General features: G+C 40.3%; 1 protein-coding gene across 2 annotated transcripts in view; it reads right to left on the reverse strand.

The window, feature by feature from the left end:
* LOC132264104 (uncharacterized) overlaps positions 1–27,159 on the reverse strand; it is a 63,599-nt gene that overhangs the window by 9,050 nt on the left and 27,390 nt on the right. For both annotated transcript variants that reach the window (XM_059764182.1, XM_059764181.1), the window contains one exon: positions 18,276–18,388. In XM_059764182.1, the coding sequence (XP_059620165.1) occupies positions 18,276–18,388 (113 nt within the window). The remainder of the gene's footprint in view (positions 1–18,275; positions 18,389–27,159) is intronic.

Below are 27,159 nucleotides of genomic sequence, written 5' to 3' on the forward strand. Positions count from 1 at the left end.
CAACCAATCAATCAGGGACACTTCTGCATATGTAGTTGAGGAGTTGCTGTCTATATATGGGACAGAAAGAATGTTCGGTGAGACTTCGGATTTTCCACCACTCTTTGCCATCCCTCGAAAGCTCAACTCTCTTTGCCACTCTCTCTCTCTCTCTCTCGAATTAGAAGAGTTCTCTCAAGGGTAGCCGAAGTGGGATGAATGTCCTCAGTCGTCCAAAGCTTCAATGTGTATGTAAATCTACTCCTTCACGAGCCCTTACAAACTCACACACACCCGAACATTCCATCGCTCTCACTCTCTCGAATTTCCTCTCTCTCCCTCTCTCAGAAATTGTAGGGAAAATCGTGAGTTTTGAAGAAACTTTTAAGGGCGTGCGTCGTTAAAATACGAAGACCCGGCGATGATGCCGATTCTTCGTAATTGATCGCTCAAACACACTGAAAATTTTGCCTTTTCTCCCAACAAAAAGTATCATCACCACACCCCGCCACACATCAAATGTTTTCCACCCATTTCCCGGTAGTCAAAGACGCTTTTTTTTTCTCCAACACTACACATCATTCATTACTGTAGAAAATGAGGAAATTTCTCACCATCTTTAATATTTTCTCATGACACGAAGAGGGTGGAAAACATGTAATGTGTGACTTTCCTACTTTCACAGTCTCACGCACATTCCCAAGAAATCCTCACAGTCTTCAAGAGAGGGAAAGCGACGATATGTTATTTTGAAGCTTCCCGGGAGTGGAGAAAATCAGCAGGAATCTACCATGCAATTAGTAACACCTCAGGGGGTGGACATTAAATAATAATTTGCAAATTTATCCCACCCACCCCTTCCAAACAGTTTAGCTCAGAATATTTCCTCTTTCCGTGGAAAATGTGGTCATTTGCCAAGTCATCGATATAATAACAAAACTCTACAGCAGCAAAAGGACAATTTCCTATCTAAAATACACACATATCCACCCCTCTCGCTCTCTATCTCTCTCTCATACTTTCTCTCTGTCACGCCACACATCGGACAAATCCTTGTGAGAAAATTCGCACAGCACCGAGAGCTTTTTGAGGACTTGCGAGAGAATCGTGACAAGTCCACCTCAATAGACGTGCTGGGGGTGAAAGTTCACACTCTCAAACATGCCTATCTGTCACGTTCCACCACCAACATTCCATCCACCTCTCCTTGCCAACAATGAAATTCATCATCTTCAGTGGGTAGAAGCTTCTCGCTGACGCCTTTTTTTCACCCTCTTGCGCGCGCTTTTCCGAGGACCCTCTCGTCGCTCAAACAAAATGGCAGAAAAGCTGGGAAATTTATATCCTGACGAGACACTTTTCCGGGGTGTGGGCACACGACCATCACGCCGTGAGGGACATCGCATTCTCATCACTATACACTCTTCTCCTCCTCTTCGTCCCTTTTTAATTGCCATCATTCATTGGGAGACACTTTTCCACAACCCATCCAATGCTAAATGCAGAATGAGGGAGGGAGCCTGCAATTTCCCTCATTAATGCGAGATATTTTAATTATTACAGTATATCCATTGTTGGAAAAACATCAGAGACTGACAAACTCGTCCACCCCAAAGCACAGACATAAGTCATCATTCATTTCTCTGCTTCAACATTTTTATATTGCCTCTGACTCGAGAGAGGGTGTCTATGCCCCACCCTGTGCAGCACCCAAGGAATCTCCCCGTACTTTCGGATAAACGTAAATCGTGCCAGGTTATTTGAATATTCATCCGTTTTGGAGGTGGGCTCAAATGGGAGTTGATGTCTAATGCACCCTCATCGCCTCAAGTCATCCATCTCCAGTTGGGAAGAGCCGCCCCAACCCCATCACTGACTGACTGACTTTGGATGGGGCTCTCCATCATCCTCGCGCGACTTCTGGTGAGCCACAGAGAGGATAGCCGGGAAAGAAATCACTCCACGAGAGCGAGAGAGTGAGCGCGACGCGAGAGAGTTGAGCAACTTCCGCATCTGTGCAATAAATTGTGATCAACGAGCATCTCCGAAGATTTTACCACACAATTCGTGCCAGGCGCACAAGAGAGACACTCCAGAAGGCACCCATCCTCACCCATATCGGTCTCCGCACGCCAAAGAGAAGAAGAGAAACCATAAATCCATACGGCGACCAACCCACTCTGGCCCACACCCCAAAACCGAAAGAGTTTTCCTCCAGGGATTTTCCCATTCTTCGATTTACCACTACACACATACACATCATCCACACACATACACATTCCCTATCGCACAGCCAAATGCCGGGGATTTGCAATCTTCTGGCCAGGGTAGTGAAGAAGACACACTCTGAGAAAAGGAGATTTGTGTGAGAAAATCGCCTTTCCAAGAAGTGGTTTTCACACACAATAACACTTCCTCACTCATCATTTCACAAATTCGTCGATGTAATTTTGGAAAACATTTTTCATACAGACACACACACACACGCACACAATGCTCCATTTTCCCAACACTTTTCCCAGAGACACACTGTCGAGACAGCGTCAGCAGACATCGTGAGAGACAAGATCAAATTATCTTGTGGCACACACAGAGTAGTTGAATAAAAAAAAGGAAGTTAAGATACCCTCGCCCTGTTTGACGTTAATGCGGAACAAGTCAGCGGGTGTTGTGCTCTTCACCACCCACTTGTCAGAGATGAGGAATTTCCCTACGGTTGTTCCTTGTTAACACAAAGTCAGTCGCTTCTAAAGAACTGCCATACATTTTTCTGATTCGCCAAAGATCAAATTATTGCCATGATCCTTTCATTGGTTCCCGCAGCATTTGTTTGCGTATGTTGGCCAAAAGTTGTTCTTCAAACGGTCATTAGTGGGGAAAAGCGATCTCAATGTGAATTTTTCCAAAAAAAAAAGATACGTTTAACAAAATTTGCATATTAAGATTATGGCTAAGCTTGTGAGAAGTAGAGAAGTTTCAGAATATATGATGCATTGCAGAACTCTTCTCACAACTATACCTTTCACTGGAGGCTTCTGCTTTTATACTCTCGAGTGGAGAAATTCTTATGGTGCTGAAGAAATTCTTCTTTATACATTAATATATATATATATATATATATAGTTATTACCACTCCCTACAGGACACTCAATAAAACGCCAAAGAAAGGAATGCAAGTGAAAAGATCTCTCATTACATCAACGCCAACGAGTTGGAGAAAGAGGGAGGAAAAGAGAGATTTTTATTTGCATTGCAAGCATTAATATTCATAAATATTTCACAAACTACTAGAGAGAAAATCTTTCTCAGCATCCCCACTTGTGTACCACCCTCATCCTCTGTCTAAAATGTGAACACTTTTCGTAAGAAGACAACCAACAAGGAGAAATTGTGGAATGGAGGGAAAAAGACAGTCAAACAGCGTCTGTAAAATAATTTTAAATTTAACACACTGTGATATGTAGAGAAACGTGATAGAATTTTCTCACACCATTTTGCAATCTCTTCCCACTCCCCTCGGCCCTTCTGCACACCCATTCCCACGGAAAAAGGCAGTAAAAGGACGAAGAACTTTATTGCTTTTCACTCCACACTCTCCGGCACATTCAAGAAATATCTTTTGCCCATCTCCCTCTTGGCTCTCTTCTCACTTTGGCGTTCATTGGAAATTATATAGAGAAAATAGACACGATTGGAAGGGGGCGAGTGTGTGGAGAGGAATAAAAAGGTGTTCTCCAACCTTACCACCCACCCTCAAGTCGCCGTATACTTTCATTTTTCCCACACCGCCTCTGCCGCTGGCTCCCTTGCACGAAAATTACTCGGGAGAGAAGGAATCGATTCTTAACTTTTCAAGTCACAGACACCAATTTGAGGGTTGGCGGAGAGAAATCACTAAAATGCGATAAACCACATCACAAAACCAATATAGATGTATAACAAGTGTGTAATGAACATACAAGACACATCTCTAATGCGATAAGATCCATTTCTTCCTTCGTATATATTAAATTATTTATATATCTTTTAGCTATTCCACCACGAGAACACTCATAAAACACATGACACGCTCAACTATACTATAACCACTCATTTACTGGGTGGAGGATATGGCAAAAGTGACTCTACACACGGCGAAAGGGGAGGAAATACAATGTATAGGAAAAAAGAACAGGACAAATCTTCCACTGATACGATTTTCCACCCTTACACAGGAGAAGAAAATCTCACCCACTATTTGAACAACTTCATTGGGAAAAATTTCTCTCACCATCCCCACAAATATTTCCCGTGGTTCTCCTTCATCCCGCCAGGACAAAAAACCACAGAAAGGAGTGAACATACAAAGATACAATGATAAAACGAGAAAAAATACCTTTGGAAATGTGAGAAGAGTGAGTCAGGAAGAGTGTGGATACACGTAAAAGTTTTAGCGCGTGAAACTTTTCCACTCATCCCTCATTGAAACCACTTGAGTGAGACACGAAAAGCCCAGACCCTCTCTCTACTCGTCTACTTACAATTTTATTATATGTAGCATCTCATAATGAAATACACCTCAAGAAAATTTTCCCCGTACGAACACAGCATGTCTATGAGATTTGACATTCATATGTTGTAGTAAGTAAGAGAAACTCTACTGCTGAGAAAATCTCAATTAAATCATATCCCACATTTCCACATTTTCATCTTCCTCGCTCAATTCCAAGAACAATAAACCCAGGAGAATGTTATGTGTTCGTTCTAATGCGGAAACGTATGGAAACTTTGGGAACGAATATTAACAATAATAGTAGCTGTAGTGATGAAATTTTCATGAAAAATTTCACCCTTTCGTATTCACACGAAAGCTCACATTGCAGAAAGTTATCCAGAAAGATTAAAGGGTGGTTGGGAAAGCAGAATGGGGTGGGCGGGGGGGATTGGCATCATCCCCCAATAAGAGGAAATGGATAGGATTTCATACACATCTGATTGATTGAAAATCACAGTAGATTATTTTGTATAGCAGCACATGAACGATTATAATTCAATAAAGTTTCTGAGAGTTTCTACGCTGTGTGTATTCTCTTTATCCCACACTCAATCACCTCACCTAACATTCTATTCATTTATTATATTTCGATAATTTTGTTATTACCACACTTAAGTTTTCCCTTTCAGTTATACCACACACACATCACTTTATGTACCAAAAACCTCTTCCATCCTCAACTATAAGAAGGAAGAAAAATGGCGAATATTTTCATTGGTTATCAGAAACTTTTTCTCAACAACACGGCAAATATTAAAACTTTAAGTCTCTCTCTCTCTCCCTCATCTTTTCACCATCATTTTCTCAATCTCAAAGACACCATGTGCGCTAAGTGGATGAAAGAGATTTATCGTACATTATTGAAAATAATAAATTGAGACAAAATTAACTTTCTCGTCTGTCACATCAATTAAGCAACAATTAATTTTTCTCACAATTTATTTTAAAAGACTATTTGAGACACTCTCTTTGCTGCCTGTTTTTCACTTCATCTTCCTCTCCACCATCGTGAGTAACCCATTCATTCACTTACAACTCCCATTCATTCATCCTCTGGGTATGAGTGTGGTTTTTCAACCATCATAATTCTCAATAAGCCTACTCGTGATGAATTCTGTGGAATTTCACTAAATGTAGTACACACGGCAATGGAGAAAAAAAAAACTGCCATCAATTGAACACACATATTTCCACCATTACTCACTATATCGAACTACTTCACATTGTGAGCAGAGCAAGTATAGTAAGAATACCACTGAAATATGGTGACGATATCATCCACGCAGAAAATCTACCTCTCTGTGATGCAATTAGTAAAATATTTGCTTGATGATTCGTGAGAAATCATTCGCAATTTCGCAGAACTTGGACACACACACACGTTTAATTAATATTCATTTTAGTTATTTTCAATGGAATTCACACGCCATCAGCAATGCTTATTCTTGTGACGCACGAACTGGACATTTTCAAATAAGCAAATTTTGTAGAAAGAACTGAAGAGAGAGAGAGAGAGAGAGAGAATGCATGCAAAAACATCACTATAAATGTAACCGTATGCAGAAAATACTTGGAAATCTAATTAGCAAACATGCGCATTACTTCTTGTCGTCATTCCCCACAAATGGCTAGATTATTAATACCAGATTCCTCTAGATCGTCTCTCTTTAGCCTCCTTATCCACTGCACGAGATAAATATAAATAAATTGTTTTGCCTATTCACAATCACACCTCTCCCCTGACCATCATTTAACCCACCATCGAGATCTCCTCCTCTTCTATGATGAGCCATTCAATTTACAATCACTTCTCCTTCCCTCATTCCCTACAATGTATGCACAATTGCATCATCATCATCGATTCTAATCTAGAAACATCATATACAGCATGGCATTTGGAAAAACATCAACTCTGGTGCACTTCAACTCAACTGAAATGTTCATTATATGAACAATTTTGCACACACTCGGGGAAATTTCCTCGCACACTTGACAATCTTCACATTTCCAACAGCCTCAAACCCACTTAATACCATTATTATTGAGAGTTCTCCCAATGATGAAACATTTGCTGTCCACCCACTGACGTCATCAGTGCACTCTGTACTCACCACAAATGATAAAAGCTCCTTCATCAACGTGAAGTCCCTTCTCATTCTCATCATAATGTCGCGTTATTTTGTACGTTCTCCGAAATGAGCAAAGTCAACATCATCATTGCAATTGAATAAAGACGATTTTCATCATAACATTTTTTTTTCTTCTTCTTTTCTTTCCATATGCCGCGCGCAAATACACACATTTTGTGATGCCTCTCCGCACTCCAGTTTGATAAGAAAATATATTTTTCCTCCATGTTATTCATAATAAAATATAGCCAATTCATTGGAGATCCACACTGTGTTAAAGAATGCAAAACAGCCGAGCTCTGAGACACTCAATTAAACACACCACAATAACATTTTTATGGGAGTTCAGTTGAGAAACACAAGAAGTGCATTAAATGCTACTTTATCCCTCCTATTTTATTCAAATTCCACTCTCTCACTCTCTGTTAGTCCACCATTCAATATATATATGTATATCGAATGGATTCTGTGTGCAGCTGAAGGTTAGAGATTCAATGTAAATTTAGGACAATGTCACTCTGCAGCGCGAGACAAGAGGGGGAGAAAACCTCCCTGTCTATAAACAGTTTGGTGTCTTTTAAGACATCGTAAAAAGTGCTATTAAAATATTGGAGAAAAATATTCAATAAAACATGTATATTAAACGTGAGAGGAAGAATTCCCCTAAGGAATTCTGTACGAAGCGCCATAAAAACCACAACGATTACTATACTCGACTTTAAAATCACTCTTCCTTTTGCTTAGTGAACATTTAGTCCTTATTTCTCATGCATATTGAATTTCACTGCACTGCTTTTACTGACTTTGCGACATGTTTAATGTATTTGTGGTTATTTGATTAGGTTTCAATAAACATTCTCTCTCTGGTCTCTTTGTCTCTCCTGTCGCTTCACATTGCAATACGTGAAAAGAGAAGACCAAATATATATAATCCCAATCCCACTGATCGGTAAAAAGGTGAAACGTTTAAAAAATATGATAGAAAAACGCCATTCAGCCATTCACAAAAGTCAACCAACCCAATTTAATTCACTCACTTTTGCTGTCACAAATAAATGTGTTCTATTTGGAAAGAGGCAGAGTGAGAGAGAGAATGAGATAAAAGAGGTAAAAAGCCCACAGAAAATTCACAAAGTCTTTTACACACTTTTACACCATTTTATGCTGTATATCCCCCACATAGTCATTCATTACTTTTCCACACATATTTATAGTAATGTAGCATAGAATGTACATTGCCTTTTGATATACACACATTTTTCTCTTGTTCGTTGGCGACCAAAGCGTGGGAAAATAAACTACACGACCGTTTCTTCTTTTTTCCGCCACAATCTCGTTTGTAGATTTTTAGATTCACTTGACGCTAAAACACTCTCTACACATATTTTTGCTCTTGGGCATACTTTAAGGGGCCTATCTTCATGTTACGCAGCCTTTTTCTCTCTCTTCTCATCTCGCACTTTGAAAAAAAAAACTCACTTTTAATCCAACTCATGAAATTTGAGAATAAGAAAAACAACACAATTCACTCTCTTTTTCTCCCTCGTTATTAACTCTCGCAAGAAATGTAACAAAATATTCTCCAATAGCTTCCAGTATGTAATAATAACATTCACTTCTCCACCCACTCATCCACTCTCATTCATCAATATAACTTCATCTCTTGTTGCACATTTTTCACCCACTCACTTTACAACAGATACAGCAAAATAGCGACAAAAAAACATTATACTCCCAACACAAAATATGCCACGAGCTCCCCATTGATTGGATTTCTCTGAGTGTACAAATATGAGGAGAGAAAAAACCAGGCATTTGCAATGGATTTCTCGTGAAAAGTGAATTTGACACTCTGTGCATGAATCAGAGATGTAAAAAAAGGGAGGGGAATGGAAAAAAATGAAACAACTGAAATATTTTCAGCATTACTCAACTTCCTCTCAGTCATTCACAATTAACCCTCGAGGCACACACTTCTCGTGATCGCACATGTTCAATTGCCATTGACTTCACCCACAGTGTGCAGAGGAGTTGAGATAAATGTCGCCATCCACGGGATTGTGATAAAAAATTTAAGTAACTGCAAAGTCTGGAGAAAATCCCGTGAGAAAGTTTTCTCAAGTTTCACATACATTTATATATATAAAGTTTTAGTACAAGTCACAGTCAATTTCTGTGTAAAGAAAGTTATCAAAACTTTTATAAGCTCATTAAAGTCAAATACGTCACAGATTATGCTCATATTTTGACTTATTTGTGGGTGTTACTGTGTGTGTGTGTGATCTTCTGCATGTTTTCTCGTCAGAATTGTTAGGGAATTCCATTGACTGCGCTGCTGTCATGTCACACGAATAATCATCAGTGTAGAACGTGTTGTAAGCTGTGATTACGCTCTCGATTAGAAAACATTCCAATCACAACTCCCTCAAGCTTCAAATCGGAAAGAAGTGAGAGAAGTGTAATGGGTTAAGTCTTGGCGACACAATATTCCCAGCAAAACTAGAGTCGGCAAAAATAAATGAGAGAAACAATGTAGAAAATGAGACAAATAAATCATCCCGCGAAGCATCTAAAGAGACTCCTAAAGAGGAGATAAATCGTGAACAAAACCGCATATTGAGCGAGAGAAAAATCTCTACCACACCACCAACAAGTCATCAAGTTCCTCTTTTTCCTATTCACCTCAAAATAATATTCTCCCCCCACGAGAAAATGATACAGAGTCTCTTTTCTCACACATCGCCACATCAGTCGATCGTCCAGTGTAAATGATATGACGCTGCGAGAGACTCTCCTATAATCGCAATGATCGTCGAGTATATTTCTGTGAATGAAATGCACTTTTCATTTTACGCGACGAGACCCGAGACGTGTGCATTGGCGGCTTTCGCCCCACTTTTCAACCTCTCGTTGTAGAGCCACTCTCTACCACTCTATGCGCATTTCATTGACTTGCGAGCGCGCCCCACTTGAGACACACAGCCAACGCCAACAATTTGCACCACATGGGGCCCACAATTGAAAGGGCGTGGGCGTTCGTGTGTAGGGCACGCAAACACTAATCAAATGCGCACACTAACGAGCTTTCTCAATCACTCCTTTTTTTTCTCCCAAACTCCCAACCGGTCAATATATGCAAAACATCACCGACAAATAGCATAAAATATATTCTCAATCTCCTCCACCCCCGCAAGCTCTTAAGGACGCGGTAATACACAGGAGGAAAAGTTATGGGAATTTCCTTAATCCCTCGGGCTTGCAAACTCCACAACTTTGCACATTGTCAAATTTTCACAATGTATTTAAAGGCTTCCTTCTCTCTCATTGAGAAACACCTCAATCTCAATTTACATTCTATATTTACACAGTCGAAGGACTCTTTTTTCCCTCCCTCCTTGCTCTATATCCATTTGAGTATAGTGAAATTTTTGCAATATTACTGCTGCATGTCGTTCTGTCGCATTTTCCACAGACAAATTAGAACTTTCTCCTTGGACAGAGAGAAGACACATTCTCATCTATCGCCTCTTTATGCGTGTGACTCGGTTGAAAAGGAGGTTAGAAGAGACGAATATTTTCGATAAAAATACATCGAGTGTCTGGACGATTGAGTCTGGCGTTCAACTTTAGTGGTTGAGCGAAGGAAGACATACAGAAAAAGAGAAGCAAAAATATTGAGCATTCTGCGAGTTTGCTTTGGGTGTGCACAAGAAAAAGAAATTGGCACAATTGCCAACAACCAAATCGGATCTCTCACGAGTGCGGAGTGGTGGCGAGATGATGAGAAAGAAAGTGAGACGCATATGTGGGGATTTTCATCTCAAGAACCCCGAGAGTGTTGGATGTGTGAGACGCGATGGAAGATTTAGTGTGTCTAGAAATGTCTGAGGATGACTTGGGCATCATCATTGGCGGCCAGACGAAAACGCAGAAAGAGGGAGACGCGCGCCAAGTGGTGAGATTGAAGAAAGAATGACGATAAATTGAGAAAGGAGAGACGACTGAGGAGCACACACAGAGTTTGTCTCTGCGTCTGATGATGCCATTCTCGATTTGTTGCTTGAATTTCTTCTCACACTCACTTTGGTGGTGTCTCTCTGTTGCCATTTAATCACCAACTCACAAAACTCTGCGCGCACACACGCGCCCTGTCGGTAATCGTGCACAGAATATAGTGCAAGAATTTTCCAATTTCGATGCACATCACTTAATTTGTAAATTGAAATTTTATAGAACGAGCCAATTAAATACACATATAAAACAATTAATGTGTATGTAATTTTCACATGACTGATGCTTTATTAAGGAATCAAATTAGATGAATTATATACAGCAGTGATTCCAATTAAAGAGCAGTGAAAAATCGTGAGAAACTTTTCATCACAAATTCATCTTACTTTTTTCCCCCGTCACACCATTTGTCGCCATACAGTCTTCATTTTCGCACATTAACATGATTGATGAGAACCGAAAAAGCTCAACGTGTTTGACTCATTATTGGGTGAGGTTGGCACTTTTAACACCGTCGACAAACTTTCCGTGTCACTGAAAATTTGCACACGTAGAGTCAATTACAAATTACCAAATTTCTCTCTCGCATAAGAACAGACAATGAAGAAAAGAGGAAGAAGAAAAAAAAAAACCTACAAAGAAAGCCTCTACAAATGTGAGATTTTCTGAAATATCGCCCATCTCAAGACTGACGCGCTTTTGCGAAATTCCCAACGAGCGGAATATTAAAACACCAGTTTCATGGACAGTGTGAATATGCGAAATATAGCATGTTCACGAAATGAAATGTGAATGACACTTCATTTCGTCGCGACGACGAACCTCAAAAAGAGTCTCGCGAATATTTTCTGTCTGTGTGTCCGCGTGAATTTCTCTAAAATTTCCCAAAGTCTAATAATTACCTTCAATCGTCATTCGACTTCCAACAAACACTATTAATACTCGAAAATCGCACCACGTCGTCTCGCAGAAGCTCTTGACTAGAAAATCTTTCTCTCTCTCTCACTCTGTCTCTCATTCCCCCCAACTTCAGCACGACAAATTGCTCGCTTACTTGCAATTTTCCTCCTAACATCAACTTCGCGGAATGCCGCACACGCACCGGCTCAGTGGATGTGATTTTTTACTACATTGTAGCCACTTTATTTGAGTTACATTGTAGAAAAATATATGTCATATTCCGCATTCTGCTGGATAAAATTTGCAATACAACACGTTTTTTTTTATTTTATTTCGTTGTAATGTACAAAAAGATCGCGCGTGCGTGCATTGAATGTTATTTAAATGGAGAAAAGAAATTCCCGCTATTTTAATTTTCTCACTCACTTCACGTCATTCTCTCTTCCTACAAAAGAGAGATGATGGAATTCTTGCCATTGCACTTGAAAAGGAAACAAGGTAAGAGACCAGATTGAGAGACCAACAATTGTCATACAAATGCCACATAAAATTCTAATTGTCAAATGCCAAACAAATCATTCATAACCTATTACAATGTTGTGTATATAAATATATTACAAATTACTCTGAAACGAGGAAAATACTTGTGGTGAATATGTAGGAGAAATTATATACATTAAATTACACACCAGACGTAAGTTATAACTGTTAAAAGAGCCACCGCTTCTTTATGCAAATTATCAGCGAATTGTGAAGAATTCCGCACATTATAATTCCACGCCGTGAGACGATGACATTCCATCGACTTTTCTCTCTTCCACTTCATCGCCGTCTTCACTGTACAATTTCCAACCACCCCCCTTTGACCTCTTCATAACATGCTGACGGTGGAGGAAAAAAACGACTCTGAGGCATGCTCTCATCTCGCGTCACATAGAAAATGTGAGGATCTTTTCTCATCTACACGAGAACAACTTAATTGCAGTTCACGGAAAATAATCATGATTTTGCCCACTAAGAATGCGCTCTTCGTCTCTCGACAATAACTACTCATGAAGTAGAACATACACTCTTGTACTCTTCTTTACTTAAAACTCCAACATCACCAATTTAGGCGACAAGTCAAATCGCATGCAGATTCAGCACTCAATGTACTCATGAAAATCACACAACTTGAAAATGATCTACTTTTTCTACTACTGATAAGAAATTCACACAATTGGCCCATTTTGCCGCTGAAAATAAACAACATGACGAGTGTTTTGAGATTGTACCAAAAAAAACGAGAAAAGAAAGAGAGAAGATACGGGAAAAAATCTTCAAAAAGCCACACTATTTATCTGAAGAAACACAATATGTATATTCTACACCGAAAGCAAAATGCTGATGCACGGAAAAATAGCGCTAAAATTCCTCAAGTCCCGCGGGAATCCCCTCTGAGAACTACATATCTCACCATATTGCCATTGAGACAGAGTATTTTATATCAATATCATAAATATTGTTAAAGATAAATTTTCATTAAATATCCCAGTCACAAAAAGAGATATTCGAAAATCACCTTGTATATCATCACAGCATGATTCTTTCTTTTTTTCCTTCTCTCATGCGCTCTCATCTTATTCTTTTTAATCATAATCATCACCATAAGTCTCGCATCATCACCAAACATCACTGGACACCAATTTAAAGGAAAAAGAAACAGAAGAACAATCTCTAAATATAATATCTCAACTGTGTAGGTTTCAGTTCATATAAAATATGTACATCAGGACATTTTGTCCCTTACTGTGTGCTTCATTGGCTACACTCCTTTTGAAATTGGCGCTCTTGCGAATAAAAATTCCATTTTTCTTTTTGTTTTCTACGCACACTTTTTTCGGCTCTTGATTCCACCTTCTTTAACATGCTGACAGAGGGGAAAAAAGAAACTTTTTTCCCGTGCTTTAACACTTCCAAAATAATACAGCAAATAAATAAATACATCTCTCATCATTCCTTCTCTCCTCTTCTTCAACATCATTCCTCCTCTTCTATCTTTTCTCCTCCATACTATGTGTCTCTTTGGCTGCTGCTCCTCCTCAAGCGAGCATCCACTCAAATGTATTTCAGTTCAGTGATGGTATAAAAGAGAAAAGGCGACCGAAAAAAAATGTGAGAAATAAAACAACGGAATGCTGATGAACAAGAATTTATGTAAATTTCATTTATATGTACGTTTTCAAATATTATATTGTGAGAATCATTCTCTTCTCTCGCTTATTCTCACACACTTTAAATGCAACACCATCTCCCTCAAAATTTCTTCCTCTCTAAACCCCACAGCTTCGCTCTCTTCCCGTGAATTTGACGAGAAAAATCGCCCAGTTGGTGGTGGGATTTCTCTCTTACTAAATTTATGTGAATAGCAGGAATTCCACTAAATATCTGCCAATAAATTTCAAATTTAAATTAATAAACACAACAACACAGTCGCCAATTTTCCATTCAGCAAAAATTCGCCGAAGTCTCAAATCTCTCACCGTTCCCACCCTCCTTTCGGGTCACAATCATCAAACTGTGCTGCCGAAAAGACGAAGAGTAAATTAATTGACAACTTTTTCTCGCTTTTATTCTTCCTCCCAAAAACTCAGAAGAATATTGTAGAAGGGAGAAAAATCAGATAAGGAAATTACTTAAGAGATGATTCTTCTCTCTTTTTTTTCTTTTCTTCTCCTCTCTTCTTTTGTGTGCCATGAAAAATTCCCAAATATCTTAATTGAGGGAGAGAAGACAAATAGACCAACAACACAGTTGTGCTCAATATCACAAATAAAAATCTTCACTGAGTCAAGTTAAATTAATCCATAATTAAGTGGAGCTCAACTCTGACCTTCACAATCGGACAGTCAAATAAAATGCTAGGTCAATGACTCGTTTCTTCGCGGACATCATAGACACTCTTCTTAGGGTTTGGCCAGGGACTGACTGGTAAAGGCCAAAAGGAATAAAGAAAAAAACACTGCATTTCCGACACATTTGATGTGATTTCCTGCCATTATCATTCGGCACATGGAATTGTTCTCTTGGTGTATTTAAAGGCTCGAGAGAGTATGAATGAAAACGTACATATAAATTTATGTACAACTGAAGGAAGATGAAAAATCTCGATGAAAACAACACATAAACCACCATTCCGAAGACCTTTTTTCGCACAAAACCACAAAATATTTAATTTGTACTCTCTTCTTCTTCTTCTTCTCTACTACATGAATTAATGCTCTTCCCTACTTCTGCACATAACATACAAGAGATAAATAAAATTTGTAATATACAATCATAATGATTATGGATGGTTCTACGTCATCGAAATCAAGCATGAATGAACCGTTGCTTGGCACATTATTATTTACTTACAGCGCCATAACATTGCAGGTTAACAACAGTGTGTGAGAAAGAGAAAAGAGCAAATGGGGGGAAAAAACGCGAATAAGCACAAATACACCAAGATCAAATTTAATACTTTGTACCTCAATATCAAACATTGCATATTATATACGTATATATATATATAGAATATTGTTGGCGTGGAGATGATGATGAAAATGCAGAACATTATTGCAAGTCAATTGTTCATTCATGATTATTATTTCATACCTCTGATATAATGTATGATAAATAGGAGGAAAATTACAATTTTTCAATAATAATTCCCTTCATGTGCAATTTAATAACTCAAATGCACTCTCCGCTATCTGATTGGAAGACATGCAAAGGAGGTAGGAAATACAAAAGAGGTGGTAGAATCTTGATGGAAGAGAGAACATGGCAATAAAAAGTACTTTAGGTGAGAAAAGACGCCGATGATGGTGATAAGACAAGCCGTGAGACTTTTTGCACTCTTCCCACAGCTTTTCTAATATGAAAATTCAACCCTTGCGAGAGGTTGCGATGACGTCGCCACCCTTCCGCAGGGACGTGACTCAATTGAATGACTTGAATTTTTGAGGCCACTGAGAAACCCTATCGAGCCATTTTCCACCCTCCAAAGCTTTTCACGCCAACACAACGGAGTCGATGACATTTCCTTCATCTTGTCTTTCGTCTCTCCTTTCTTTTTCTTCCCACCTTCTCGCCAGCCAAGTGTATTTCTCTCTTCTGCTCCACTCAAATTCAAAATCCACCCTTCAATCCAAAACCCCATTCATATACAAAACAACATTTTTTCTCTCGCTTTTCTCTCCTATTGAGTGTCTGAAGTCATCATCCCCCACAATATATATTGAGGAAAAATCCACCCACTCTGTCCCATTTTCTGGCCAATCATCCACACAATATGTCCCTGTCAATGGAATATTCCTTTGACAACTTTCCCTCCGACACCCTTCGCCTCCAGAACCCTGCGAAAAGTCACAGAGGCAAATGGAAGCTTTTCCAATGATGAATGTGAAAAAAGCACGTGCTCTCATATTGTTCCTGCCACTCTGATGAATCTCTCCCTCTTTCGCTCCCGCCGCCCATCTCAGGTCTTCAGAGACCAACTTTTCTCATCATCGTGAGAGGTGAATCTCTCTGTGTAAACTACCAAATTATTAACCACTCTGTGTTGCCAACACGACGTCGGAGGAAATTGTCTTCGCCAAGAGAGCTTAGTTCCAAAAATTGACTCTCAGAACTTGACATGCAATTTCCAGGTAACATATTTTTAGAAGAAGAAAAAAAAAACTAACTATATATTTCATTGAAATTTCACACACTGAGGAAACACCAACCCCTTATGACAATAGACACCTTGTTTTTTGTAACACTTTACCGTCATTTCCCATTTTCCGCTCTAATTACTGCAAAACCCAAATAATTCCCTCTCTTTCTTTTTATTCTAGAATTAACCAAGAATATCTGCCAATTCTAGTTTCTACCTGTCTCCATTGGATGAACTGAATACTCGATCACGTCTCGCGACTCCAAAGTGCTTTGAGGAAGCAAAAATCCACACAATAAATGGAGAACACACAAATTTGATTAGCACATTTTCAGTAATGTTCGCATATGGATCAAACATGGAGTGATCTTCCGCATCTCAATAGCGAGAAAGAGAGAGAGAGAGAGAGAGAGAGAGGGGATAAATACATATCACTGTCATTGACCAGATAAAGCCAATACACAAACAAACACGCTGGATGGTGCGTTCGAAATTCCTGACATCTCTTCTATCCACAAGAGTCTTCGCACCGTGAAGCCGTTAACTTCTCCGTGCTTCTCGTATTTGACCACACACAACAGACATCAGTGACTCTTCCTCGCGCGTCACGTTAAGCGTCCCCCCGACCATCTAAACTGACCGTATTCATCTCTTGCACACCCAAAGACAACAGAAACGGATGGCATTGCGCATAGGGAAAAAATACACAACACTGTATGCAAGAGATTCATCCACATTCCATCACACACAGCACAGCGCATTTACACACACCGTATGACGTCATGTGGATCATCAAAACGTGGCACACAACATCCGCTACAATTCTCCCATTTCCCATTGTGCCAGGCCGTGGGTGGGGTGGGCGAAGACAAAAGAATGCTCTCCTCGTGTGACAAAGTTGCATTCAAAATTGTGCACACACAAAGTCTGACAAATTTCATTCTTTCACGTGTCACGAGCATCTGTCTTGAGAAAATCCCATTGAAATTCTAATTAGAATGCCGAATAAGAGAGAGAGAGAGAGAGAGAGAGACTTTCATTGCAGCACACTCTTCTATTCTACCCCACCCACCTTTTGCCAGTGTGCTTTGTAATTTATTCACCCAAAAGAGAAGCCCCCATCTCTCCCACCCACTGAAAGCAATCATTTGCGTCGCGATTATTTCACTCTCGGCCTAAGCCAAAATATACGCATTAATTTGGTACTGTCTCTCTTGTTGGAGTCTCTGTTTTTTCTCTCCTCCTCTGGTTTAAATCCTCTTTTCTCTCACCTCTGGAATGCCTGTCGTCATTCATTTAAAGAGACTGTGACCCTCTCGCGAACCTGCAAATCGTGCGCGACTGAGAGAAGACAGAAAAAGAAGCGAATTGCCGAAAACAGAAGTGAGAGGGAAGAAGCATTGGCCAAAAGATGTTGAGGTATTTAAATAAGAATTCTTCTCTTCGTGCGGTGAGAAAGAATCACACACAGTGTACGCATAGTGTGTACTCTCATTGCGTCATACGCATTTTTGGGCATCTGCGCCACCTCTTTGCGCCACTCTCTTTCCACCCATCCATCCCAATATTCCTTGGCGCGCACACTTTGTGCTATATACACACAACACATGCGAAGACACGACATCGTACAAACGAAGAAGACCTCTAAAAGAGCGCGCCCCAAAGTTCAACGCACTGCTCTGCCCGTCAATTTACACAACAAACCAATATAATAAACCGAAAGCCACCAAGTACTCTCCTCTCCTCGCGCTCTCTCTCTCTGTTCTTTTCTCCCTGCACGAAGAAAGTCTCTAAAATATTTTTTCACTAAATCTCCACGAAACTCTTTCCCTCAAATATTTTATGGGAATGAAACACAATAACAAAAAAACACACGGCTTCAAGGAAGGTAAGAAAAAAATCTATAAATATCCCCTCTCTCCCTCCTCTCCTCGTACTTTTCCATTCGATACATAAACTTTGATTCAACTCGCGACATCCAAAGACAAGGTGAAGGAAAGACAAATAGCAGTGGCGCAAAAAGGAAAAATTTTCCACTCACCTGTACTTCTGCTGATATCGCTGATCTGCTTGAGCAACAATTCATAGCCATCCGTCGTTTGTCCCTCTTCGTATATCTTCTGAAGGAATAATTTGAGACTGTCCCAAAAATTTCTGAAAGGAAAAAGAGACAAGAAATGCCAAGTTAGACACATATTCAGTATAACCCTTATTTATTTATACTTCCACCACTTCCGCTCCAATCAAGCTCCCAGAATTCCACTCACACTCGACATACATAAAAGCCGCTATAGGTAGTTTTTTTTTTCTTCTCTTCTCCACATTAACTGAGAAAATGCGCAGGTCCGCACAATTGTATTTCTTCCGGGTTCCCTTTTTTTCCTCTCCCTCTCGCTCTCACACACTCTCGAGAGAGAGAGAGAGATAGGAGAGCACGGGGCATTTCCGGCTAAGATCCCAATATAGAAATTATTCCAGGGACATTTTCAATGAGGAAAGGCTCTTTCATTCCCACCCTGTGCACAAAAGTAATTGGAAGAAAAAAGTCAAATACATCAAGCTTTATTTATAATCAAAGTGAGTGGAGATACTCTATTGAGTGCTGTTAGTGATTTCTCCTGGTTCCAACCCTCATCACACGTCTTGGGGAGGGTGATGAAGAGGGCCCCCAAGCACTTGGCAAATTCAATTAAAGTCATGCAAAATGACAAGTGATTTATAGATGAGAAAAGAGATGATAATTGTCACGGCGGGCCCTTACACATCTCTCTCTCTCTCTCTCTCTTCCTCTCGCTCTTGCCCTGGCCAAAGAACACACAGATCCCATCTTGGATGCGTGGCGTCTGATGCCTGTTGGCAACCGACCCATTCCTACACGCATCATCTTCATCGCGTACGCCAAGAGACCACGCCACAAGGGCAATGATCGCCTCAAAAACATAGACACTATAGTCATTTTCGTGTCGGAATGCGCGTCATGCGTTCCACGGTTGGAACAAAATCTAAATGGATTGATTCTTTCCGTCGTTGAGACATTGCTGAGGTCGGAAGTGCTGCAGACGCATTCAAACACACACTCACACAGCACGACACACACGCAATCGGAGCTACACAGTGAGAAAAAGGGAGTGAGAAGTCTTCACATGGTGACACACCCTAGAATTACGACCCTCTTCTCTCTCACCGCGTGTCATCTGCTGGCAATCCAGCATTGTCCGTCGTAAATTCCATTTCACAACCCCTCCACATCCACAGAAACCCACCACAACGACGACAAATTATGATTTGATGGGTTAATTAATTCCGCGAAAATTCATCAAAAAGCCAAAGCTCCTCCACTCGCGCAATGAAAAACCACATATACAAACAGAAAACCCAAATACCAAACAATCGCTCCATTTCCTCCCATGAAAATGTTCTATTATTAAATCCCAACGTACACACGAGCGGACACACGGACGATGCTTCAACTTCCGCACTCTCGAGAGATAGGCCAGCAAATAGATTATCGATGACGTCAATGATTGTCGTCAATTTGGAACGACTGCAGAGTGTAGAAAATGGATTAATCACCAAATGCATTGCTGGAGACCCACAAACTCCCTCCCAATTCGCCTCATCTTGTTGTTGTTGTTGTTGGTGTTGTTGTATTGTTGACATTCCAAAAGAGGTGAAACTGCAAACTCTATCAACGACGAGCGCGCGTCGAACAAGTCCATTCTCGGGTGGGAAATTAAACTTTCCGCGAATTCTTCTTTCACGCCAATCCAACAGCCCATATCAGCAGTTCTAGTCAAACTTCACCAACAGTCAATGCTCTCTCTCTCTCTCTCTCTGCCTCTTCTCGCGCAAATTATCCATCCCAAACATTTATAAGCGTCAGAGGACAAACAGAAAAAATTGAATGGATATAGATATGAAAAGTCGATAACATAGCGACGACATCACACCATTTGGGGGGGATTTTCATTGAACACTTTTTGTCTGACCATCAATTTCAGTCACTTTCAACACTCTCGCATATCCATTTGGAGGCATATTTTTTATATATACAACAGCATCGCGCAATTCACATAGAGATTCACTCATGTGTGTGTCTCTCGCACGCCGTAGTATCCAGCATTTCAATTCATAAGTATCATATTTTATGTGAAGCGCATTATGATGTCAGCCAGCAAAAAGCCACACATCAATGATCCTTTTCAAAAGCGCGCCATTTGTGACATTTCAAGTTTCGACCGAATTAAATCCTAGCTGAGTTTTTTTTGTCAAATTCAAGACGCTATGCTTAAAACGAGAAGCTCTGGAGAGTTAATTGCACCCAGAAAAGTACGTTAAGTGATAACAATAATAATAATGTATACATTACGAAGGCCTTTCTTGTGACAATTCCGTTAGACATCTGCCGAAGTTTTCCATACATTACAGATACTTGTTGAACAGGATCTGATAATCAATTAGTGTGTGATATTCAGTTGTTTTCCCCCCAACGCAAAGATTCACATCAGATCACGATCGATTGAATCGCAACTTGACCAATTCCATGGTCATTGGTGGTCAAATATCTCTCGTCAACAAGTTGCGAGAGCCACCTCTCAATGGTTCGCAATACTTGCGCTATCTCGTATTTTTATCAAATAAATTAAATAAATAGTGAAAAAAGCCCCACAGTGTGAACACACACGGTGTTCATGATAATATCACCACACGTTCTAAAATGACATTCATGTGGCAACACTAATTTGCCACTTGAACACAACACGCGCTCCTTCCCAATACCACACATGAATTTCATGAATGGTAGTTGTGCTTCTCTCCACGATCGACGCCTCTCTCGCTGCGCGCGCATTTTCTCACCTCTCACCGTCTCACTCATGCGCCGCCGAGCGACAGAGATGACAGTACCACCTCAAAACTCTTGAGATTATACTTGATATTGGGAAGTAAAAATAACACCAAAAGAGGAGACACAAAGTGAAAGAATGAGCAAGATAAAATATCAAAGAAACTTTGTTTTTTTTTTTTAGGATCTCTCTCATCACAAAAATTCCCACACAATCTGCTGGACAGAGTATCGCCGCTCACCTCTCACCGCACCTCTCGCTCTCTCACACACTAAGTCACAACACCACAGCGCAGAGACACCACCATACCATCCGCCACTAGTGCAACAGAGATGGTGATAGTGTGAGAAGCGATCTCGCGACGACTGGTGGCTTCATTGCGAATTTTCAGCGCGCGATTCTCAATCGCCATGGTGAAGGGGTAAATGAACTTTATAGAATTTTTATAATATGTATGTACACACCATCCCAGGCATTATATGCGTCAATAGAGTACCTACAGCGTCGCACAGGACTGTCACACATAGCATAACTCCATCATCTACCTCTCATTCTAGCCTCACAGACCACACCGTGCGGAGTGTCTTCAACTTTCCAGGGTTCTGTGACACACAACACCAGAACGAGATAGCACACTGCCGAAGACAAGTTTCTCTCCCCATTGATTGATGGTTACATACTACAAACAATTTTTGGCGGGAATCAAAATCCAACAACCAAAGACTGCTCAACAAATCGTATACACAACTCACCTCCATAAATCATCACGAGGCACTCTCTCTCCACACTATAAACACACGTCTTTTCAATTTATTTACCAACTCTTCAAGTGAGGAAAATATACGAAATATTTCGTGTTATCACCCTGTGAGCGTGGTATCATGGTTGTTTTTTCGAGTCCCTCTCTCTCTCGCTCTCTCTCAACATTTCTTGCTGTGCTCCCATCGGCAAACACAGCCAACGCACACACGTTCAGTATTTTTCTTATAGATACCACTTCCGGTATTTGAACTCTAAATGAGACAACTCTATGTGCGACTCCTATTAGACTACACCGTTTCCCCTACATTTTTCACGAGAAAGAGACACCCATCTCATGACTTCTGTGTGTACCTCCATTTCACTCCACCCAACACACCATTCCGCATTAATATCACTTCCTCTGAGCTCCTGCGAAAAAAGTCCTCACACCGAAAATAGTCTATGCTCCCCAACCTAGGCTACCAACTTCACCCAGAGATCACTTGATCATCGTGACGCGCGGTCATGGCACTTTCCCGCCCTTTTGCGCCAATGAGACGAACAAAAAAAGAAGTGTCCTCAACTTCATCCGGCGAAGTCGCCGTTCAGCAATTTAACAAAATGGCGGTAGGTATGTCGTGTAAACAAAATTCAACATACATCGCTCTCTCCCTCACACCACATGCGCGCCTATAATCGCCGTCTCGCCTACAAACACACACTCGCGCTCGCATCTTTCCCACAGTCAGCGCCATGTGCAAAGAAAACTATACACCCCAGAGAAGCAGACGGACTCACGCACACACAATTGCCCGCTATTTTTTCTTCAATCTCACCGCGCCACAGGCCTCTTTTTTTCGTTCTACTTCATTTCGAAGGAAATTCACATATAGTGTGGCTTTATCGCCCGAGAATTTATCTATCACGCACACACATTGACAATTCGCTTCACACCAGAGTTGCATGATCTGAAAAAATAAAGAAAGAATGTAGGTGTCCCACTCGAGAAACAGGAGCAGTGTGGAAGAAAAAGAATTCCTCCTTCGGAGAACCTAGCTATGCATCAGTCAAAAATTCCAGGAATTAATTCCACCTCTATCACTGTAGTGGTGTGCGTCACTTTTGTCCCATACATCAGCGCATTTTTGATACAATTTGTGAGAAAGTGCGACTGTGTGGTATTTTTTTCGGAGTTCAGGGGCTCTCTTGTAGCTTTTTTTTCCCACTTAACGAGGCCACTGCCGTGCCAAGTCTACGACGAAGTTGAGAAACACAGAGAAACGGAAGAGGGTATCCATCTTCGGTGTACACACATCACACTCTACTTTTTTTCCGTACTTCAGGGAAAATATTCTTAATACGCACCTCTGGTCGCCATGTCAATTCTGGATAATCCATCTCTCAATCGGTCACTTTGGGGTCATTAATCCATTGGCAGAAGCGCGCGCGCCCGTAATTTCATCTGTGTCAATTTACCGGGCATTGCAAAAATATAAAACCTTCAATCATCTCTCCACATCAAATTTTGCTTCACACTCAATATTTTGGCCACACGCGCGCCCAAGAAAATCCAATGCAGACATTTTTTTTCCCTCGGAAAAAAAGTGATTCACATTTCCACTGTCGAAGAGAGTCACACTTGTATCATATATTATCAATCCATTGACTACGAACACCTCTCCCGGTGTTCAGACAGCAGCGATGAATGAGTAGTAGAAGAGATACGACTCCAATTCATGGAACACCCACATCGTGGTTCACAACTTCTCAGAAACAGATGAGCTTCATCTCGGAGGCCATGGTTCCCAAAATGGGATTTTATACCACCACCGCTGGCAAGCACTTATTGATCCTTCACACACTGCAGCATTATTCACAGTTTCCGTCGCGCTGCCGCTCAGGCCAGATCCACTGACCATCCACCAAGTCACCACCATGTTTCCAGCCATCTCCTCACCCTTCATGTCCTAATTACACACAATAGGGGTGCTTTCGGGAGCTTTTTCCAGCAAAATGCGCCACAAATATAACCTCACGGGCAAAAGTCAATTTGAAAAAAGAGACGCCTCTAATGCCACCAGTGTATCAGACAAAACTGATTTTATTCCACTACTCACAGAACCAAATTGTTAACTCAGAGCAAGACAGTGCTATATGTGCGAAAGGGACACACACACTTCGGCACACAATCGCACCTCATCGTTGCAACATCGGGTGGCGACAGAGAGAGACAACTATACACCAACTTCACACCACAAACTCCCGTTCACACCTATTTGCTCAAATCCAACACACACGCAAGGCGTGTATTCTTCCGACGCAGGAAAAAAGAAGCCGAGGAGAATGAAACCAAAATGAAAATCTATAAGTGCACATGTATTGAGGGATGGCGGAAAAAGTATAATACCGAAAAATTTTCTATCAACCACACACTATATGTTTTCCCACTAGTCAACTTAAATATGCCACGTGCGAATAACACTACAAACTACACGTGTTCCCCATAATGCCCAAAGCCACACTCGGCGTGGTCAAAGCGTGGATTTTCACAGAATTTCTCTGCGACCGCCTCAGCGCTGGCAACACCATTATAGAAAAGCAAAAGGACTTGGCCGGCAAACATCATCCATCTAGATAGAATGCATTTTCACCCAAAATCCACACTAGAATCCAGTCTTACGAGAAAATCCCTGACTCTCAACTGCCGGTCGTCGAAAATTCAAATCACCTATAATTTATCACACAATTTGCACCATTGGAAATTCACACAAAATTCACAGCCTTGAATAATAAAATAGATCTTTTTCCTTTATCACCAACGGAGTCAGTGCCAGCAGAATAGGAAGAGAAAAAAAAGATATCTTCAAAAGAGCTGACAAATATACAGCAACTTTGGGGCGAATTAACTGAAAAAAGTGCTAGATTCGCATCTGAAAAATGACTTTTGTCACAATTTTACATCGCAATACACTCTCCTCTCTCTCTACTCTTTGTACTCACAAATATACTGTAAATTAAAACAATGTGCCCTACTTTTTTCCATATACAACACTCTTCTTCACACTTTTTCAACACTTCTCTTATGCCTCTTTTTTTTTCTTTGTCTCCCTGGATTTTAAGCGATAAAACTGTTTAATATTGCTAACAAATTCTCTTTTCGTGTTTTTTTTCTGCGCTCATACAACTTATTAATACGAGTGTATTTGATAGTGAACTCTGTAGAGGGAGACAGCTTGTGTGAGCGCGCAAACGTCTGATCAGCAGAGATTGCGCATTATGAAGCGGAAATAAGTGACTTAATTAGAATGAATATGAGCCTAATTTGCACACTTTAGACACACAATTGATGCCACACAAATGCAAATAGCTGATGAAAATTTGGAAATATCGTCACATTGTGGCTCAATTATCATTTTAAGCTGCAAAATGTTAGGTTATGACCACACTTTTCCACGTGGTCTGTCTGATAAATCATCTTTTTCACGCTCAGTGACTCACTCACTGATGAAACACTGCGCTAAATTGTTCATATTTGGCGTGATGTGAGAACTATTTGTGACTCTAGTCACAAATTCTGCGAAATTTTTCACCATTTTCGCGAAATAAAAATAAAAATCATCTACCACCAGAATTTTTGATACATTTTCTGTCCATGTGTCAGTGCGTGTGAGATAAGGAAAACATACCATTGAGTGCTGAGAGATCTTGAGAAAAAGTGGCACGTAGAAACGAGATAGCCAACAATCACCGAGCTTCTGATTGGTTTCTGATCACGCAGCGAGAAACGCCTACAAATGGTTAACTCTTGTTGAATATCTCTTGGGCATTTTCGGCGGGAAAACAGGACTAGCAAACAAGTGGACATTTTCCCTCTCACTGCAATTTTGTCCTTGTGCTAAAATTTCCTTATTCAATTCTCATTCCCTCCAATTTCCTGACTAAAAATATTTAATTATCATCTCTCTTCTGTCCTCTTCTGCTTTCACAGGCCACAAAAGCCGCTTTCATTTCAATCTTCACGTGTACTCACACCATAAGCCATCGCGAAAATTGAATTGTCACCATAAAAGGACAGCTCTTAACAATAAATTGCATTTTGGCCATGAACCATCATGTCAGAGCAGAGCGCCATGAAATATCCACACCCACAGGCAAAGCCACTGGAGAAAAAGGATTCACAAATCCTCAACAGCAAGAGGCGCACCACATCATAGTGAATATTCATTAGAAAAGCAATTTAGCAAGAGAACACACAGTGAAATCCGCCATTTTCTTACATATATCCCCGCAACTCACAACATCGCGCAAATGGCGTACAGAAGAGATGTGCGAAAGATTGGCAATAAATATTTTTCTCTCCTGCACTTTTCCAATTCAATTATGTCAATTGTGAAAAATAGAGTGAAATATGAATGCTTCTCCCTTTTACTTGAATAATTATGTGCGCCAGCAATTTTCCAACACCGGATGCAATCTCACGATTTCTCATCAAATTGACAAATTTCACCGGCAACGCCCTCGAGGCACATTCTGGCCACTCTTTGCCAGACGACCAACTCTCAATATTACCTCTCGTGGAGAAAACTTCTCCACTGGTGTGCAGAAAATAGCAAAAGGATAGTCGAAAGGAGAGTTTGAAAAATCCATACTCATTTCTTCATCCATCCTCTTTTCCTTTTTTTCCCCCATTTATTTGTTCTCCTCAAACTTCACCAAAACTTCTCCCATTTTTGCTTTACAACAAATTAATGTTGATTCAAACTCTATTTTGCCACAAACACACACAACTTTTTGCCCCATTATCGATGAAATTAGGCAAATTCTATAAACTTTTATCGATGATCATTAAATTGAAGATCCTTGTCATTATTTTGAGCTCTCAAGTAAGCCAAAAAAAATCTAATTATTTCAACAGCAGCAAATGAAATTGTGACAAGACACACAATAATAGTACTTATAAATGAGTTGGAGCAGAATGTACTTTCACAACTGAGTAAAAACAGTCAGAAAATCCCTTTTCAAATAATAATTATAATTTAATGTATTTCGCCATTTTCTTTCAACGGCACACAGTGAGTTTTCCACGCTATAAAACTCAATTGTAGCGCATCCAAATTGCTTTTATTTGTATTTCTCTCTAGGCACTGCGCGCCTCTTGCCAATTTCATATGTATTTTCCCCAAACTATTTGCCATTTTCACCCTGATTCCTTCCTCTCGGCGCCTCTCTCGCTGTTTGAGAAATATCTTTGCATTCATGGAAAAAATGGGAGAAATTTTCATCTTCAATCTTTCCCTCAACTGTAAGTTCGACATTCATCTCGAGAATGAAATTGCATAA

The sequence above is a fragment of the Phlebotomus argentipes genome, unplaced genomic scaffold, assembly GCF_947086385.1.
Source record: "Phlebotomus argentipes unplaced genomic scaffold, Phlebotomus argentipes genome assembly contig_32, whole genome shotgun sequence".
Lineage (NCBI taxonomy): Eukaryota > Metazoa > Arthropoda > Insecta > Diptera > Psychodidae > Phlebotomus > Phlebotomus argentipes.